The sequence below is a fragment of the Lycorma delicatula genome, chromosome 1, assembly GCF_047948215.1.
Source record: "Lycorma delicatula isolate Av1 chromosome 1, ASM4794821v1, whole genome shotgun sequence".
Classification (NCBI taxonomy): Eukaryota; Metazoa; Arthropoda; class Insecta; order Hemiptera; family Fulgoridae; genus Lycorma; species Lycorma delicatula.
In genome coordinates this window covers 115,191,052-115,208,671 of record NC_134455.1, presented here as the reverse complement: position 1 = coordinate 115,208,671, position 17,620 = coordinate 115,191,052, and the positions used below count along the sequence as shown (strand labels likewise).

The 17,620-nt window shown below is 32.2% G+C and overlaps 1 protein-coding gene across 1 annotated transcript in view; it reads right to left on the bottom strand.

Moving 5' to 3' along the window:
- Positions 1–6,569: 6,569 nt before the first annotated feature.
- The window catches only part of LOC142317605 (uncharacterized), a 44,331-nt gene continuing 33,280 nt past the window's right edge, over positions 6,570–17,620 (bottom strand). The window contains exons 11-16 of the mRNA XM_075354161.1: positions 17,494–17,620; positions 12,606–12,719; positions 12,343–12,446; positions 11,124–11,289; positions 6,640–6,786; positions 6,570–6,602 (exon numbers count right to left, since the gene is read on the bottom strand). The exon at positions 17,494–17,620 is cut by the window's right edge and continues 2 nt beyond it. Coding sequence (XP_075210276.1) covers positions 6,570–6,602; positions 6,640–6,786; positions 11,124–11,289; positions 12,343–12,446; positions 12,606–12,719; positions 17,494–17,620 — 691 coding nt within the window. The remainder of the gene's footprint in view (positions 6,603–6,639; positions 6,787–11,123; positions 11,290–12,342; positions 12,447–12,605; positions 12,720–17,493) is intronic.

Sequence of the window (17,620 nt, the reverse complement as noted above, 5' to 3'; positions counted from 1 at the left end):
TTGACATTTCTTGTTCAGAACAGAATGACAAGCATGTCACTTCATTCAGTAGGACTAAACCCAGACTTTGCTGTTGTGTTATATCTCCATCTTTGTCTGTAGCCAAACAATAGTACTGTGATTCTCCATGAACATGAACTTCACCTTGTCAACTTGTACCAAGAAAAATGTACAGTTAATATGTGTAGAAACTACATCAATGACAATAAAATGTTTGATTGCATTTCTAAAAGGTTAAAGATATCAAATTGGACCTTAAATTTTGCAATTTTAAATTGCAACCATAAATTTTGGGGTTAATAGACTTACCATATTTTCTTGGACATTAGTAAATTTATATTCAAATTTTTTTTTCATTTCTGTCTCTTTATCAATAAACATTTTTTCTAGCTCTTTCCAGTTAGATTTGGCTTCTTCATATTCAGACTGAACTTCACAAAGATCATCTTTTAGTTTTTCATTTTCACTCATTACCCTAAACAAAAAAACATTACATTTACATTTTCAAATTAATTTAAAATTTTTTAAATATTACAACAAGTTTGAAAATCATAGTATAGTTTTCTTTACCAAGAGTAAATGAAAATGCATTCTTGTAATAATTAATTAGGTAAACTCTAACAATTAAAGACAAGTATGCTATCACAATACTACAGGTTTACAGATATCTCAAAACAGGTAAGAAAACTTAATAATAATTGGGGGATTGGAAAAACTTATTAGCGAAGGGAAGGAAAATCCTAAAAAAACAATATAAGACTTTTAGCATTTTATAAAAGCATAAACTGACAACAGCAAACCATCTTTTGCAAAAAGACAAGCTAGAAGATATGAGTAACCATCAAATAGAAAATATGATCGTTAAGCATATATTTTGAAACCAAATTATGGGCTGTAAAACAAACAAAATTGCTTTTTGGTTAAACTTAAGATACTAAATTAAAACTGGTAACAGAGATAATAAGTTTTAATCTGCTAAAAATGAAACAGCATGAAAAAACTCTCACCAAAAAAATACTAAAAAAAAAATACAGTTCGCCACCTAGCAGTCGAAATTGGGAACTTCTGAGCACTGATTTTGAATTCGCATCTGATTTTCAAATGAGCACAATCTGACTGCATTAGGCATGCGGATGATAAACATTGCTCTTTAATATAGGATAATTGAAGAGCATGCAAAGAAATACAGTATTGTAATATACTATTTGTATGTAGTATAATGCATATAATTATGCATGAATGGAACAGCTTATGACATTCCTGATGATATGAAAGACAAAGTAAATATGGAGAAATGTAGGTTCATTTTTTACTTAGATGTTAGAGATGGTAAAGGAAGAATCTTCACTTTTAAGGCAACGTGTAGAAAGTGCAAAAATATGCAAGACTAAGAATTTACAGACTAAACAAATACATGATAGATTCTAAGCAGTTTGCAGTAAATCTTTTCAAGATTGCAGTAGATAAATACAATTAGAACTACATTATTTGAACAAAGGAGAAAAATCCTCAGTTTTCTATCAGCTACCACAGAACAAGTTCAAAAATTCTTGACTAATATAATTTATAGAACAGAAAAAAAAAATTTAATAAATAAAGATCAATTTTATTCCAGAATTGTTTTTGAAGGCCTCAGACTTAATATAGGCCCACAAAATGTAGTCAGAAGATGTGAGGTCTGAGGACCTTAGAGGCCATAACCCCTTGCTTATTATTCAATCATCAAAGAACTCTTGCAGAAAATCCATGGTATCTCAAGACATGTTGCATGTAGCACCGTCTTGCTGAAACCAGCAATACTGTTTTTGAGGTTCCCGGAGGGACACAAATTGGCGCACAATATTCCTGTATACTTCACCATTTACTGTCTGTTCGAAGAATTTGGGTCCGACTATACGATGATGAGATATCGCACACCACACACCAATTTTTTCAGTATACAAAGATTAGTTTTGTAAAGTGTTAGGATTTTCAACCGTCCAAATTCGACAGTTTTGACTGTTCACATAACCATCAAGATGGATGTCCAAGCTTCATCACTAAAGAACACGGTGTTTAAAAATCTGATTCCATTATCATTTACGAGAGACCTAAACCAACGGCAATATTGCAATCGCTTGTTTAAATCTCGAGGCTGAAGCTCTTGGACTAATCATACATTATACGGATATAATTTCAATTTTTTAGCAGCTTTCTGAACACTCGAATATGACAAACCGACTTGCATGGAAAGTTTTCGTTAACTTTTCCGTGGAGAATTGAGCAATCTTGTTTTTACATTCTCTAAAACGTCATCTGTCAAGCGAGTTGGTCGACCACTACATTTTCTGTCGCAAACACTACCTGTCTCTCAAAATCGGTTTGCTAGCCTAGAAATTGACATTTTTTCTGGTGGAGGAACACCAACAAATTTAATTTGAAATTATTCGTTTACAGTAGCGTACGATTTCGTAGCAAAATATTGTTCAAGAATGAAAACTCGTTCTATGGTAAAAGACATTTTGTTCGTAACATGACCGAAAATGGCACAAAAGTTTACACAGCTCAAGGAGAATCAACTCACACTACAGTTTCTATACTGGTTGAGTAGTGCTACCAACTTCGTGTCACAAAACAAAATTTCCCTTTCTTAGAAAAAAATTACCAGACATTAACAATTGGGTAACAGGACTAAAAAAATCACCCTGTACATTAATAACTTAATTAAAAGTAAAGATTAAAGATAATCTACAAACTGAAACACATCTCACAATCAATGAATACATTTATGAGGTAATTCATTTTTTATTATAATTGATGAAAAACAAATTCCATCACGTTATACTCTTATAACCTAACATCATACTTAAATTTAAAAAGAAACCAAGTAATAATGTTTTTGTGGGAGTTGTTATCAACAAAAATTACAATATATTTAGAGACAATTATTTTCGTTTTAAGATTTTCATTAATGTGGAAAAGGAAAATTAAAATAATTTTGCATAAGTGACAACAGAAAGTGATTCATACAAAACTCTTATTTTTTTTAATTCATTAGAAAGCTGTTCACTACAATTTCATTTATGTGATGAAAGATTGTGCCCATATCAGCTGTTTGCTGTTTATTGTTTATAACCTTACTGACAATTGTTATTGTTTCAGTACAGTTTCATCATTATTATTCAAGATATAACACTAGAGCAACATTGGTTCATTGTGAAATATTGTTGGATAACAAATTTGGTCATAGTGATGCATATGGACTTTAGATAGAATTTGTTATGCCAGACTGGAAATAATACTGACATGGTTTACAAGCTGAAAAAAACAGGTAATCTTCAGTGTGAAACCTGAAAACATCCTCTGTGTCTAAAATGCTGGAAGTTTGGGTAAGAATGTTGCAGTCACCCAGTAAAGTCATTAAGATGTTTCATAAGAGCAGGCTCTTCTAATCTATGTACCAAAGTGTTGCAAAGAGAGCTAAGTTAAATCTGTAGAAGATGATTGATGTTCTTGTACTGTTGAAACCTGACAAAGCTAAAAGGTGAACTACTGTTGTTTGTTCCACGTAAATGTTATCTCAAATCCTGATTTACTGTCACTGCCTGGTTTTCTTTCTATTTCTCTGGCTACAACAATTTGCAGAATACACACATATAGGTTGCACAATATTCACGTGCCAATAGATAAAAGTTTATGCAACCACTGAAAGTCTGAGTTTATTGTGTAGTATCAACAGAGAGAACAATGGGTCAAATTTTTTTTGAAGAAACTGTTAACACCACAAATTACTGCTGCAATTTCACAACATTTTTTGAATTGGATGAATTGAATTATATCGGTATTTTCAACAGGATAGAGCCACATGCCAATGATGTATGGCATGCGGCTCTCCTGTAGGAGATTCCAGCACATATTAAAATTTTCTTTGATAATTACATCATCTCCAGGAGCTTGTGGCCACTGAGATCACCTGATTTAACCCGACCACATTGGATCTGAAGGCAAAAGTGTACGCTTTAGACCAATTGTCCAAGTGTAGCCTTGGACATTTGAAACAGAACATTATATATGAAATGAACGGCACTCCATTGAATGAATGGTCAGGAGAACAAGGAACAACATATTCAACTTTGTCTTAGGTAGACTGAGAGCAGTTTCAGCACAACGTGCTGACGTAAGTTCCCAAAGATACGAGGGTAAATATAGTTTAAACGAGATTTTATTTTTTTTAAATTTATTTATTGAAAAATAAAAGTATAATTTATTTTTCTACATGGCTTTCTGCTTTGAAAATACATTTTTCCCAGTAAGATGGAAGGTTTTGTATCGCAGCATCATAGAATGAAGCTGGCTGCATCAGGAGTCAATTGCACACAAATCCCTCCACGCCCTCATCTTCAAATCGTTGGCCTCCTAGAGCTTCTTTAAGCAGCTCAAACTAATGAAAATCACAGGGCAATAGGTCCGGGCTGTAGGGAGGATGATCAAGTTGAATCCAGTGTATTTCTTCTAGTTTTGAGACCGTTAGAGCTGCAGTATGGGGCCTGATGTTGTCATGGAGGAGGATGGCCTCACAAATTGGTTTTGTCTTTTGCAGCGATATACAACCATCACCTCATTCAACAGCTCGCAGTAGTAAGCAGCATTGATTTTTTATCGCTCATGCAAAAAATCAATGAGCAAAATGCCTCGCCGATCAAAAAAACTGTTGAAAGAACTTTACCAGCTGATAGTCAAGTCTTTGCTTTCACTAGGGCTGCCCCCCTTTCCTCCACCCCACCTTACTATCTTGTTTCGACTGGGGAGTGTAGTGATGGACCCACGTTTTGTCACAGGTGACGATCCGACCCAAAAATGCGTCATCTTTTGCAAACCTTGCTGTAAGCCTCTGACAGACCTCTAAACATCTCAACTTCTGATCTGCAGTCGAAAGGCAAGGGACCCATCCGGCACACACTTTACAGAACTGGTGGTTGTTTGTGGTGGTCGTTTGTGATGATCATTTGACAGCTTCCATAACTTATTCAGCCCTATTCTACAATTACGAATACCCTCACCTATCGATCGTCTTCAAGAATGTCTTGAACCACATGAATGTTTTCATCTATAATGCTGATCCGAGGATGACGATTGTGTTCCTGATTTTCCATTCGTTCTCATCCTTCCTTGAACTCTTTATGCCATGCAAATACACAAGTCATTGACGGTTCCCAAACTGTGCAGTCAATTTCTGGAAAATTTCCGTCACTTGATCTCCTTCACGAGCAAGGAATTTTATAATTATGCGTTCCACAGTGGAGGGGTGCACCTGTTGCTCCAAAAACCAGAGTGTGGAATGGCCCGTTCTCCCCATTCCTAATGACCCCACTCATACTAGAAGCGCAGACCCAGTTATAATACCCTTGTATTATAACATTTCAAAACCATTACTGTACATTTACAGCACCATAATTGATAAAATAACAAAGGAAATCATTATTTTTACATGAAAGTGTTACAAATGACAACTTACAACTTAAATGTATCTAGTTCTTTTTGATGTAATTATTTATACATAAGTATATTTATACATAAAGCATTTTTATAGTTATATTTATATTTAAGTTTATGCATAAATGTCTGTATTTGGTTCTCTTCTTTGTAAAACAAGAGGAAAACATTTATTTAAAAATACTTATTTCTTACGTATTTAAAAATACTTTAAACATCAGCAGGCTGATGGCCAATTACAGAAGTAAATAAATTTTGTAGTATATGAAAAATCCAAGCCAGACTAGAATTCAAACCCAGAACTTCTCAATGAAAGGCAGAGACACTACCACTTTACCATGGAGTTCTTGAGTGTGTGTTAAAACAAAAATGTGTTATTAAAATAACAATAATGCATACATTATCTCAACAGGTAAATTTAAACACAAAGGGATGTATTCAAAATAAAAAATGTAGAGGAAGACAGAAATTGGAATTCACAAAAGAACAGAGAATAACATCAAACCAGTTTGAAATGATTAAGTGGGGAAAAAGTTATGAAAAATATGAAATTTCCTGACTGTAGGATAATTTTCTTTGTTGTTGAATACTACCTACAAAACTATAAATTTTTAGGCATAGTCATTTCATATACACATATAAGCAAACATAAAAGTACAAAAATTCATGTAGTAAAAGCCATACACAGAGTACAATTTACAAAAGGTGTGAAAATGTTCCAGAGGTATATATATTTTTCATAACAATTTTCATTCAATTAAACAACTAATAAGTCTTGTTAAAAATGAGGTCTAGTTTAATTCTGTTAAAGGAGTTATTCTGTTAAAGTAAAATAAATATATATAAGTATAAAATTTTCCTTTATAAGAAGGGCTGTAACAGCTGTAAAAATAATACTTTGTAATCATTTACTGAAAAAAGTATCAAAAATACATACAAATTTATACGCTCTTCAAGTCTAGAGTAATCTTCTTTGAGAGATTCTGAAGCAATCCTAATTTCAGTACAGTTATAACGTTCACTCTGGAACTCTCTTTCTGATTTCCTCAACTCTTCAATTGCTTTATCCTTTGATAACAAGTGATTATTTAAATTTTTCAGTTCAATATCATAATCACACACAGTTTTCTCTAAATTTGTTATATTTTTAAAACTAAGTGATAATGCCAATTTTAGTTGTTCTGAATCTTTTATAAGGGAAGAGTTTTTTTCATTTAGTTCAGAAATGACTCTCTGATTAGAGGTCTGTAATTTTTTTAAATCACAGACCTGTAGTTTTAAATTTTCAAATTCTGTTGTGGTGAATTGCTCCTGCTGTAACAAAAAAAAAGTCATTATATAAAGATGAAATTAACAAATACAAATTCATTAAAGAAACAATAAGTTTGTTTTTACACAAAAGACAAACTTTAAAAAATTACTTATGAAATAGAATTATACAAAACCATGACAATCTGAAAGTCTCCATGATATCTTGGGCAGGTTATTTTAGGAATTTCAAGTAGCTTCAACTCCTTGTTCACAACATGACATAGTAAATTTGTTAATATTACAAAAAGTTAAAATAGGTTTGATAAACATAGGTGTAGTTAACTATAGACTAGCAAACAATGGAAGGGCAAAACCCAGGAGAACCTGTATGTTAAAATTTAAATGGTGCAGTTAGTTAACAAACTTTTAAAAAAAACATTTGATCATTTGATCATCAAGTTTTTTTTATAACTATTGCAATAAATGTGCTTAGACACAATTGTCTAGTCACATAAACATAGGTGTAGTTAACTATAGACTAGCAAACAATGGAAGGGCAAAACCCAGGAGAACCTGTATGTTAAAATTTAAATGGTGCAGTTAGTTAACAAACTTTTAAAAAAAACATTTGATCATTTGATCATCAAGTTTTTTTTATAACTATTGCAATAAATGTGCTTAGACACAATTGTCTAGTCACAAATCAGTCACAATCTAGACAAATCATTCAAATGCAGTGTATGAAATTTTTTAAGGAAACAATTAAGATACAAGGGACATTCAGGTCAATCCAGGACTATTAATTTTTAATAAATATAGAACACACTTATGATAGTAAAAAATACTTTTCTTAATGTAATCCCCTGCATTTCTACATTTATCCCACCATTTCAATAGTGCCTGGATACTCAGTGTAGAAAAATTTTATGTTATGTCAAAACCAAGATAGGACTTGTCTAGCTTCATCTCATCATTGCTATTGAAATGCTGGCCTCCCAGGAACAATTCCATGAGCCCAAACAGGTGAAAATCACTGACAGTGAGGTCTGGACTGATGAGGGGTGTAGCAATAACTCCTAACCAAGATCTTGTAGCATGTATGTCTTGCAGTGGGCTGCATGCGATCGTGCAATATCCTGCAGAAACAGAATGCCTTTAGTGATTGCATCAGGCTGTTTTTTCTTGAGAACAATGCACACATATCTTTAACTTAACAGTAGTAGTACTCACTGTTAATATGACTCCACAGGATAGTAAATCAACGTGAATGATGCCATTTTTATCCCAAAAAACTGAACTTTGGTGGCTCTGAACCATCTCGACTGGAATAGTCATAGATGTTTTACTGTGACTAGAGTTTCATCACCACACTGTGCAAGGCCTCACGAATAAAACTCACCAGGTTTTATGCCTTCATTCAAGAGAAATTTCATTACAATGTGCTATTCCACATATCCATTCACTACAATGGACGTCATGTTCTTTATGACAGAGTGTTGTTGTTTAAGATGCTTCACACCAGCGCGCCATGCAGTAATAGGTGACACTTGTACCTTACATATACAGCTAACAGAATGCGCAAGTATTTCCATTGCACTCTAACAAAAGTCCCGGATTGACATGAACATCCCTCTTAGATTATGCAACAGTATCAACAATTGTTGGAAACCAGCCATATTCCTCTGACTAGGAAAACTTTCATTGATAAATAAAAGTTTCATTTAATCTACGGTAAACAAAGAACAGATGGAACAAAAAATGTTTGCCTATCAAAATTATGGCTAAATTACAAAGTCTCTGCATATTCTACTCCCTGTTCCAAACAAGGCAAACTACCATAATATCATGACAGACTTCCAGTATCCCTTGATCTGTTTTCACCCTAAATGAATATTCTTCTTAGATACTACAAGATTGTATGAACTTCTTTTCAAAAAACATATTAACATCTGGGAGCTTTTTTATTGAGCATTTAGACTATATCATTAACTTAAGCAAATCAAAAACTAATCTAAAATTTACTTATACTTCCAGTTTCACATCCATGTATGTATGGTGCTTCAGTGGGTTAAAACTTTGACAGTATCAATTACTACTAAACTGCAATAATCTATTATGTTCATTAATGTGTAGACACTACAGTACAACCAATTACAATAAACATTATATTATTAATGGAATATCATCTCATAAGGTCATCATAACATTGCTGCAAGTGCATTCAGCATGTACTGATTGAACAAAGGCCAAACCATCTGACTATTTATTTGTATTGTTATTGTTCATCCATGCAGTTAACATATTCTGTATATCTGATTGGCCCTTTCAATTTATAAAAAGCTGAAAATTTGATTCAATTTTTTTATAAATGCGGTGAATTTGATTAATCGCCTCCAATGTTGGAGAGTAACATATATAATTTGTATATTCAACTTTAGTCGAGGTTAGCCAACAAAGCGGCACAGGTCCTTCTAAAAGATTCTATAGGCACTCAAGAATAATAACCATTCCATGCCATAATACAAAGGAGAATAAGGGATTCCTGTTGTCTTTTCCACTGAGCCAAATGTACTAACATACCTAAATACAGCAAACCAACAAATTAAGTAATAAGAGTGATATGTTCTGCTCAAATCTTCTTGTAAATGACACTGCTTCTATCACTTCTCCAATGATGGGCTGTTTTAAAGAAGACCTGTTCTTTAATCCTAACAAGCATGTTGTGATTCACACTGAACTTATAATTTGGTTCACTTATCAAGATTCATTTCAATCGAGAGGAAAAAATCATGCAAGACAAGTACAGTGAAGTGATTTTTAATGATTTGAGGTCAGCCTAAAAACTCTTTAAATTTATACTTAAAATAGTTTATTTTTACACTTTCAAATAGTTTACTTTAACTTCTAATCGAGGAAAAAATTTGACCTGAGAATACACTTCTGCCTCCTTGTTGTATAACATGAAGACTCATTTACGTGATCTAAGAATTCCATTGAAGGAGTATTTCCCAGACAATAACTATGATTATTTCAAGGAGGCTGTCTTCATTTCATGAAAAATTTATAACTACATTTCCACTTTAGATTCATAACAAACTCATCAAAAAACTTTGATTAAACATTACAATTTATATCTGAAGTATAGACACATGTTTTGCTCCTGTGTCGAAGTGAATATGAAAATTTAATCTCATCTTGAAAAAAATCTCCTCTACAACAAACTCAGGAATGGGCTTTTCATCATTGGTAAAATGTCTTTAAAGCAATTTTTTTATACCCCCCTCTCCGCTGGGCCGGATCCACAATTAAGTATAACGCAGCCCAGGGGAGTGTCCAAACACTCAAACAGGCCTCTCATCTACCAGCAATGTTTCCGACTTGACAGTTCAGTCTGCCTCTAACCTGCAGAGTAAGGTAACCAGGCCCAACTATGTCGTTCTCAGGCCCCACCCCAAAAACCAGGATAGTGTATTTACAATTGCCTCTATAACAGGGACACCCAAGAAGGGGGAACCCCGCCAGGACTGTCTTTTTTTGCGCAGGAGTTGTGGAGTCCCTGAGCCTCATCACACTGCCCACCCACATAAGCACAGGCAGACGGCAGCTCCACAGTGGGTTGTCCATCACCCCCCTTGCTCCCCCGCTGACCACCACAGGTGGCAATTCAGTGCCCATTGCAGGTGGTGTTGAGATGCAAGATCTTCGCAAACTTCATTTTGCTATCCAACACTCAGGCATAGTGGCCCTCTGTGCCACACAGTGCACAATGCACTGTCTTCATGCATTGCTCCCACCTATGACCCAGTTTCCCACATGTAAAGCATAAACCAGTCCTACCTGGGCCCAACCAGTGTGACACGATGTGCTCCGTGCTCCACCCTCCAACACCAAAAATACCTAGCTCTTGGGTGTACACACGGCAGAGAACCCAGTCGATTTTAATCTGTTCATCTGTCAGCTTCTTCCTGCATGCTGGCTAGTTATGACTGTGGCCTTGAAAGCAATTTACTAATGTGGAACCACACATGATGAAACTTCTAAATGAAAAAAAATATTTTTTAACAATTGATTTTTAATTTTAAAATTTAACTCACCAATGTAAATAAATATGTTCTCATAAGAATGTCTAACAAGAATATTTTTAATATGTATTAATTTTTCCTCACATAAAAAACAATCATAATAAAAATTACACTAAAAACTACAAAATAAAATTTTATGCAAATCTTACCTATAGATATAGGCACTAAATTAAAAGACAACTATCAGCAACTTGGTAATCTTTAAATAGGTACCTAGTTCAAAAGAAAAATTTTGCAGCAGTTTTATTTTTTTGTATAACCTGACAAATTAATTTGGGGTTACTGATATAATAATGAAAAACAAATGACAAAACATACCGAATTTTCTTTGATGTCGGCCAACTGTTTTTCAAAGTATGTCTTTAACTCTTTTTCTCTTTCAACCATTTTACTGGCCAAATTTTTAAGTTCATTAGAAGCTTTTTCATAAGATAATTGTAATTTAGTTTTATCATTTTTCAACATTTCATTTTCATTTCTTAACCTGTTCACAAATATACAATTTTAAACAATTTAAAAAAAAGAAAACATAGTAAAACATAGTAGGTACATACTTCTGTAAGTGAAAAATACCAATGGTTTTAATTTTTTTTAAATTAACAGTAAAATATAAAAATTAAAAGATTACACTTTGTTTTACTTATTTAAAGAAAAATAAACGACTTACTGCAAAAAGCATCCTCCAAAATTGTTCAAATGTTCTAACATTCAATTTACACCAAAAATTGTTTAACAAAATAACATTTTTACCAAATTAACTATATTATGCAATGAATAAAAAAAATAATCAAAAAATAACAGACTACACTCAGTAAGGTCTACAATTTGGTTTCATACTCATTTTAAATTTCTCTTAATTAATCTACATCATTTTTCTTCTATCACAATCACCATCAGCAAACATAAGTAGTGAACAAAATTATATTAAAAGAAAAATAACAGAAAAACTGATAATTTTATATTCATTTACTACTCATATTATTACTTTTTAATCAGAATAATATATGCTATTTTCCAATTTTGCAATCTATTAAAATTGTAATGGTATGCATTATAATATGCTTTTTAAAAAGTTTTTCTTTAGTAATATTCAAGAAATTGCACCATTCATATTCTACATACACATTGTTAATTAATCATTTTAATAGTCTTGCCTGAATAATTTCTACCCGAATAATTACAACTATTGTATGCTACTCATGCTAAAACTCTATTAGGAACAACTTTACAATTAATATACACAAATTCTAAACAATTTTTTAAAGCGTTTGATACTGTACACCAACATAAAGGTAATTAGTTAATTAAACTAAGTTATACACATAATATCAGGAATTTTTATCATGCACATTAAAACCATAATAGGAGGTAATACAGTGACAAAACACATGAAAAATTTCACTACAGATTAACTTTCATAAATCTGTGGTATGGCAATTGAAGGGGCTGAGGGTTATGATAGTTGCTTAATCTTCGAATCTAACTTTCACTACATTAAAGCGTTGTAATTACTGTTTAAAATAATATAAATACATACACATTTCTAGTCTCTTCAAGTCTGCAGAAATCATTTCTAAGAGAATCTGCAGCTTCTTTAATTTCATTACAATTGCTATGAGCACATTGAAGGTCATTATATTCCTTCACCAATAAGTTTAGCTCCTCAATTGTTTTATCTTTTGATAACGATTCTGTGTTCAAATTTACTATTTCTTTTTTATTGTCAGATACAACTTTGTTTATTTCATCTAATTTGCAAATATTAAGAGTCAGCTCGTGCTTAACTTCTTCTAAATTTACCATAAGTATAGAATTTTTTTCATTGAGTTCAGAAACAGTTAACTGGTTACAAGAGTAAAGACTTTCAAGCTCATTTAGCTCTTTCTTCAAATTTTCAGTAGCCTGTTTCTCATGCTGAAAAAAATAATTGTTAGTTTTCAAGTCAACAAATTTTCATTAAACTATGAGTAGATGTGACATATACAACTGATATGTGATATTTTCCTAAACCATTAACTAAAGATAAAGATGAGAGCAAAGAAGTGGGATGTAGAAAGACTAAGATGATAAAATGTTAAAGTAATCATAACTACAGTATTGAAAATTATGAATAAAGTTTATTTGGTAGAACTTGGTAGGATAAGTTTTTAAAATAACGCCAATCTCAGCCTGTGACAGAGTGGTAACGTCTCTGCTTTTCATCCAGAGGTACTGGGATTGAATCACTGTCAGGCATAGCATTAGTCATATGCTACAAAATTCCATTTCCAAATTCCACGCTCAAGCACAAAGCTTGATATGTTATATATTTTTGGTGATTTTAACAAAAAAAATTTAACTTTAAAAGTGAAATTAGGACTATATTTCAACTTTCAAACTGATGATTTAATGTAAAAAAACAAAAAACCATAAAGTAAATAAATTAAATTAAAATCAATATGAATATTGAGGCAACGTCAGAAAGATGATCTAGAAAACCTGGAAAATTGTGAATAAATTAGAACTGACATCAATGAAGAAAATACAAAAAAAATAATAGTAATATAAAAGGCAATGAAAGTAAAAATTTTTATTAAAACACAAAATCAAACTGGAAAAGAGGTAGCGTAATATAGAAAAGAAAATTATAAAATTGTCTCCGAAAGTAATAACCAGTTTCCAAATTTGACTGCAAGAGCAACTGCACAACTTATAAAATGTCCACTACAGGCTACAGTATGGGAAAACCTATTTTTATTTTATGTTTTACTGTTTTTAAATGTTTCAAACAAAGGATTTGGCAGCTACAAAATATAGTTTGGTTTCCATTTTCTGAATATAAGAAACGTGAAACCGTAAAGATTTATTGACATAATGAAATTTTTTATGAAAATGCAGTGAGAAATGGAATTATTATACTATTCAATAAAGAACAAGAAAATACACATGATGAGGCACAAAGTGTGTGACCATTTATTGTTAATTTGGTGAAAACTGTTAACAGAAAAATGTATAAGAAGAGATGGTTTACGTTCCCACAACGTTCAAGAACTGTTCGCATGAAATTTATAGTAACTAATAAGTGAGAATTATCTTCATACTGGCTGCTCAAAGGTGTCATCTTCTAAAGAGGATATTCAGAAATTGGTTCCATGTTGAGAACTACCTAATGTTAATAGAAACCAATATTAAGCAGTCAATAATTACAGGGTGGCAGGAAGTTCCTTTATGCTGGTTATGAAATTATTAAGATAGGTGCAGCTTACCTTCTAAGGATCTAAAATGTTTGTGTGCCTCCATGTTCAGTTGCTCATCTGCAACAGCATATCAGGGGCATATCAGCATATCAGGGGTCTTGAAGCTGCTCATTTTTGACGAGCATTTTCAGACTTCAGAGTGCATTGTTAGATGTGGTGAGATCAGAACTTCTTGCTGGTCAAGGCAATGGAGCTTAATACCCATGTCCTGTCCGTTCAGAAAAAATTTCATTGAGACATCTACGGACATTCAAAGCAAATTGCTCTGGAGCATAGTCTTGCTGAAATGTAATGATGTCAGCAATCCCATTTGCCATTCATTTTGGAAGCAACCACTCATCGATTATTCTCAGATAACTGTGTTAACTGTGCCATCAAAAAGATAAGGACCAAGGTGAATGGTGTTCAATTTTCCTCAAAAAAGTGAGGATTGTCTTTTGCCCAGGGAAAAACATTTCAGTTACAAGAGCTTCAATAAATCACACACCCGTCTCAGAAAATGACATTCTTTTTTAGTTTGCTCAGAGAGAGCGTTTAAAAAAATAACTGACAGGCACAAACATATCGATCACTGAAGTGCATTTCTCTTTCTTATTGCTTAATTTTACTGGACTAACATGAACATCTGTTCCATAAAACTAGTTTACATGTTTTTAAGGTAACTTTGTTTAAAGTAGTATTTGGTAAACTAATACATATAATTCTGTTTTTATATTGGTTATCTATTATAATTTTGGAATTAGCAAAATAAAATTACACTGATTACAAATCAAAATTAAAACAATTATATAATGATTATGAAGACAAATAAATAGTCTAAAATTACTTTTGACGATGTATCATAAGGTTAGTAACCATCCAATCAGGGGAAAGGCGACAGAATGGGTTTAAATCCAAGTTAAAAGTATCCTACCCATGATATCATACAACCACTTCACTAGTATTTTTGTATTTTGTAGTATGAGAGTATTTTTGTCATACACATTTTTAAAAATGAATCAGTTTATACTTAACAGCAATAAGTAAAGCGAAGAGGGAAAGTGAGATGCTAAGTGAGAGTGAAATGAAGAAACACCTTCAACCAGTGACAAAGAGTGTGAAGAAGCATAAAATCGAAAATATGACAGCTATTTGTTTTTGGTTTTATGTTGACAAAGTCAATGATGAAATGTGTTCTGTAAGTTTTAGCATCAGAAAGCAAGCTAAAAGTAAGTTGAAATGTCATTTAGAAACCAGTAATTCCAGTAATTTAGAAGTAGTAAGTAAATCTTGTGGCTAAAAAAAGCTAAGAGTTAAATCAATAGAACGGTAGTTTTTATAAGCAGGCATCAATTAATACCGATGCTTTGCTAGAGTCTTACAATCTTACAAGGTAGCAATAGAAACACAAATTTAAGAAGTCTCATACAATCGCAAAAGAACTCTTTCTCCTGGGTACTATAAATATGATGAACATTATGATCAACGAGTCTGCTGGGAAAGTACTTTCAAATTTGCCTTTCTTCAATAATGCAATCAGCTGCAGAATACAGCTCATAGTGGAGGACACCTCAATCATTTAATTAAAAATTAAAAGGGAAGGGAGCTTAGCTTGCAGCTGGTGAGACCACAGATATAATAATAATAATAATAATAATGCTCACTTGATTTGTTATGTGTAGTTTAGAGATGACAAACTTCTGTAAAAGTATCACTACTACCCAAAGGTTAAGTCTTGTTTTACTTGATACTTGATCCTTGATACTTTTGTAATTGTAAAGTATCAAGAATCTAAGATCCTTGATACTTTACAAATTTATTTTTGGATACTTTTTGTATCCAAAAATAATTTGGAGTCAACTACATGCATCGGTATCTATACTGATTGTGTAGGTTATATGTTCAAATAGATATATTATATGTGAAGTAAATGTCCTGAAGCACTATTACCCCCTACATTATTTACACAGAAGCACTCTCATCAAAATATGTAAATTCAAATTGAACCAGATCTTAGAATATGAAGTGAATGAAGTAAACTTCATAAAAGCTAGCCCATTAAAGGCAAGGTTTTTCAAAAAACTACTGGAGGATATGGGATCCAAACATATGTATTTGTTGTACCTACAGCACCACTTCACACTGGCTTTCTTATGGTAATGTATTGTCTCATATGTTTGAACTCTGATAACAAAAGTATATTTTTCTTAAACAGGAAGAAAAAACAAGTATACCTCATATTTTGTAAATGAAGATTGTTTTGGTTAAGACTAGCATATTTATGTAACATTTAAAAAACTGAATGCCTTGAATCTCACCCTGCAGGGAAAGATTGAACATTTTAAAGCCAATTGAAAAGATTTTAGCTTTTATTACAAACACTAAAGCTATGAAGAAAATCACTGAAAACAGAGGAAAGGAATGATTCCACTTGTTGCAACAATTTTTGACCTCCAATAAGTAATTTTTCTCCAGGTATTACTTAAGAAGAAGAAATATTTTTAAAATTATAAAATATTTTTAAGTTATAAATCTATAAATGTCCATGGAGTCACAAGATCTACTCAATATCATTAGTGTATCTGAATTTACTGCTGTAGAAGAAAATAATCTGATCTGTCTTGTGACAATACATTAAAAAAAAAATTTAGCAGCATGGAATTAACTGAATTTTGAATATCAGTAAAAGATGAATGAATATTCACCACTCCTAATTGGTAAAGCTCAGAGAATTTTAATTCCTTTGGTAAATTCTAATTTCTGTGAAGATGGCTTTCAGCAGGTGCTGTAAAAAAATTTAAGCACTGGACAAAAATCACTGATGACAAGGAAATGAGGATAGTTGTGTACAGTTAATTCCATGATTTGAGAATATGTGCCACAATCAATCTATTAGGGCTTAACCCTAATTTTAGATGGACTAATCCATCTAATCTAGCTAAATTCGTTCAATTACAGTTTATTTGTAATCTAAAATGTGTTTTATCATTTTTATTTAATCTTTGTAAAAAATTATTGGCTATTTTGCAAAGTTGCTAGAATTTGATGCAGGCCACTTTGGTAAAATCTGGATTCAGCAAGAGCACAGAATCGAAAAAGCTTGGGAACCACTGAGCTATGATATAACAGCAAAAAATGTTGGCTTAACATTTTTTGGACCACATGAAAATGTGCTTCACAATACTTATTGAGGAGTTGAGTTAACTAATATTAAAGATTATAGTAATTTTATTTGAAAGGTGGAAACTAATTTAATGACAATCACAAATATAGAAGTCACTACAGATAATACTAGTCAGAAATAGCAACCACAACAATAAGAGATTAATGATTAATTACTATAAGATTTGAAATATACTGTTCATTACTTATATAAAAACAAAACGTTATTCATTCACAATGAAAAAACTACTGTTTATAAAACAGTCATCAAACATGCAACAAATAAATAAGTAAAGTAGAAAAGTACATACTTCATAATTTTTCTGAATATTTTCTGATTCCATAAGCAGAGTTTCAAGGTGTTGTAATTGTTTTCTCAAAGCTTCATTATCGTTAGAAGCTTGCTTTAATAGCACTTCTTTTTCCTCAAGACGTAAC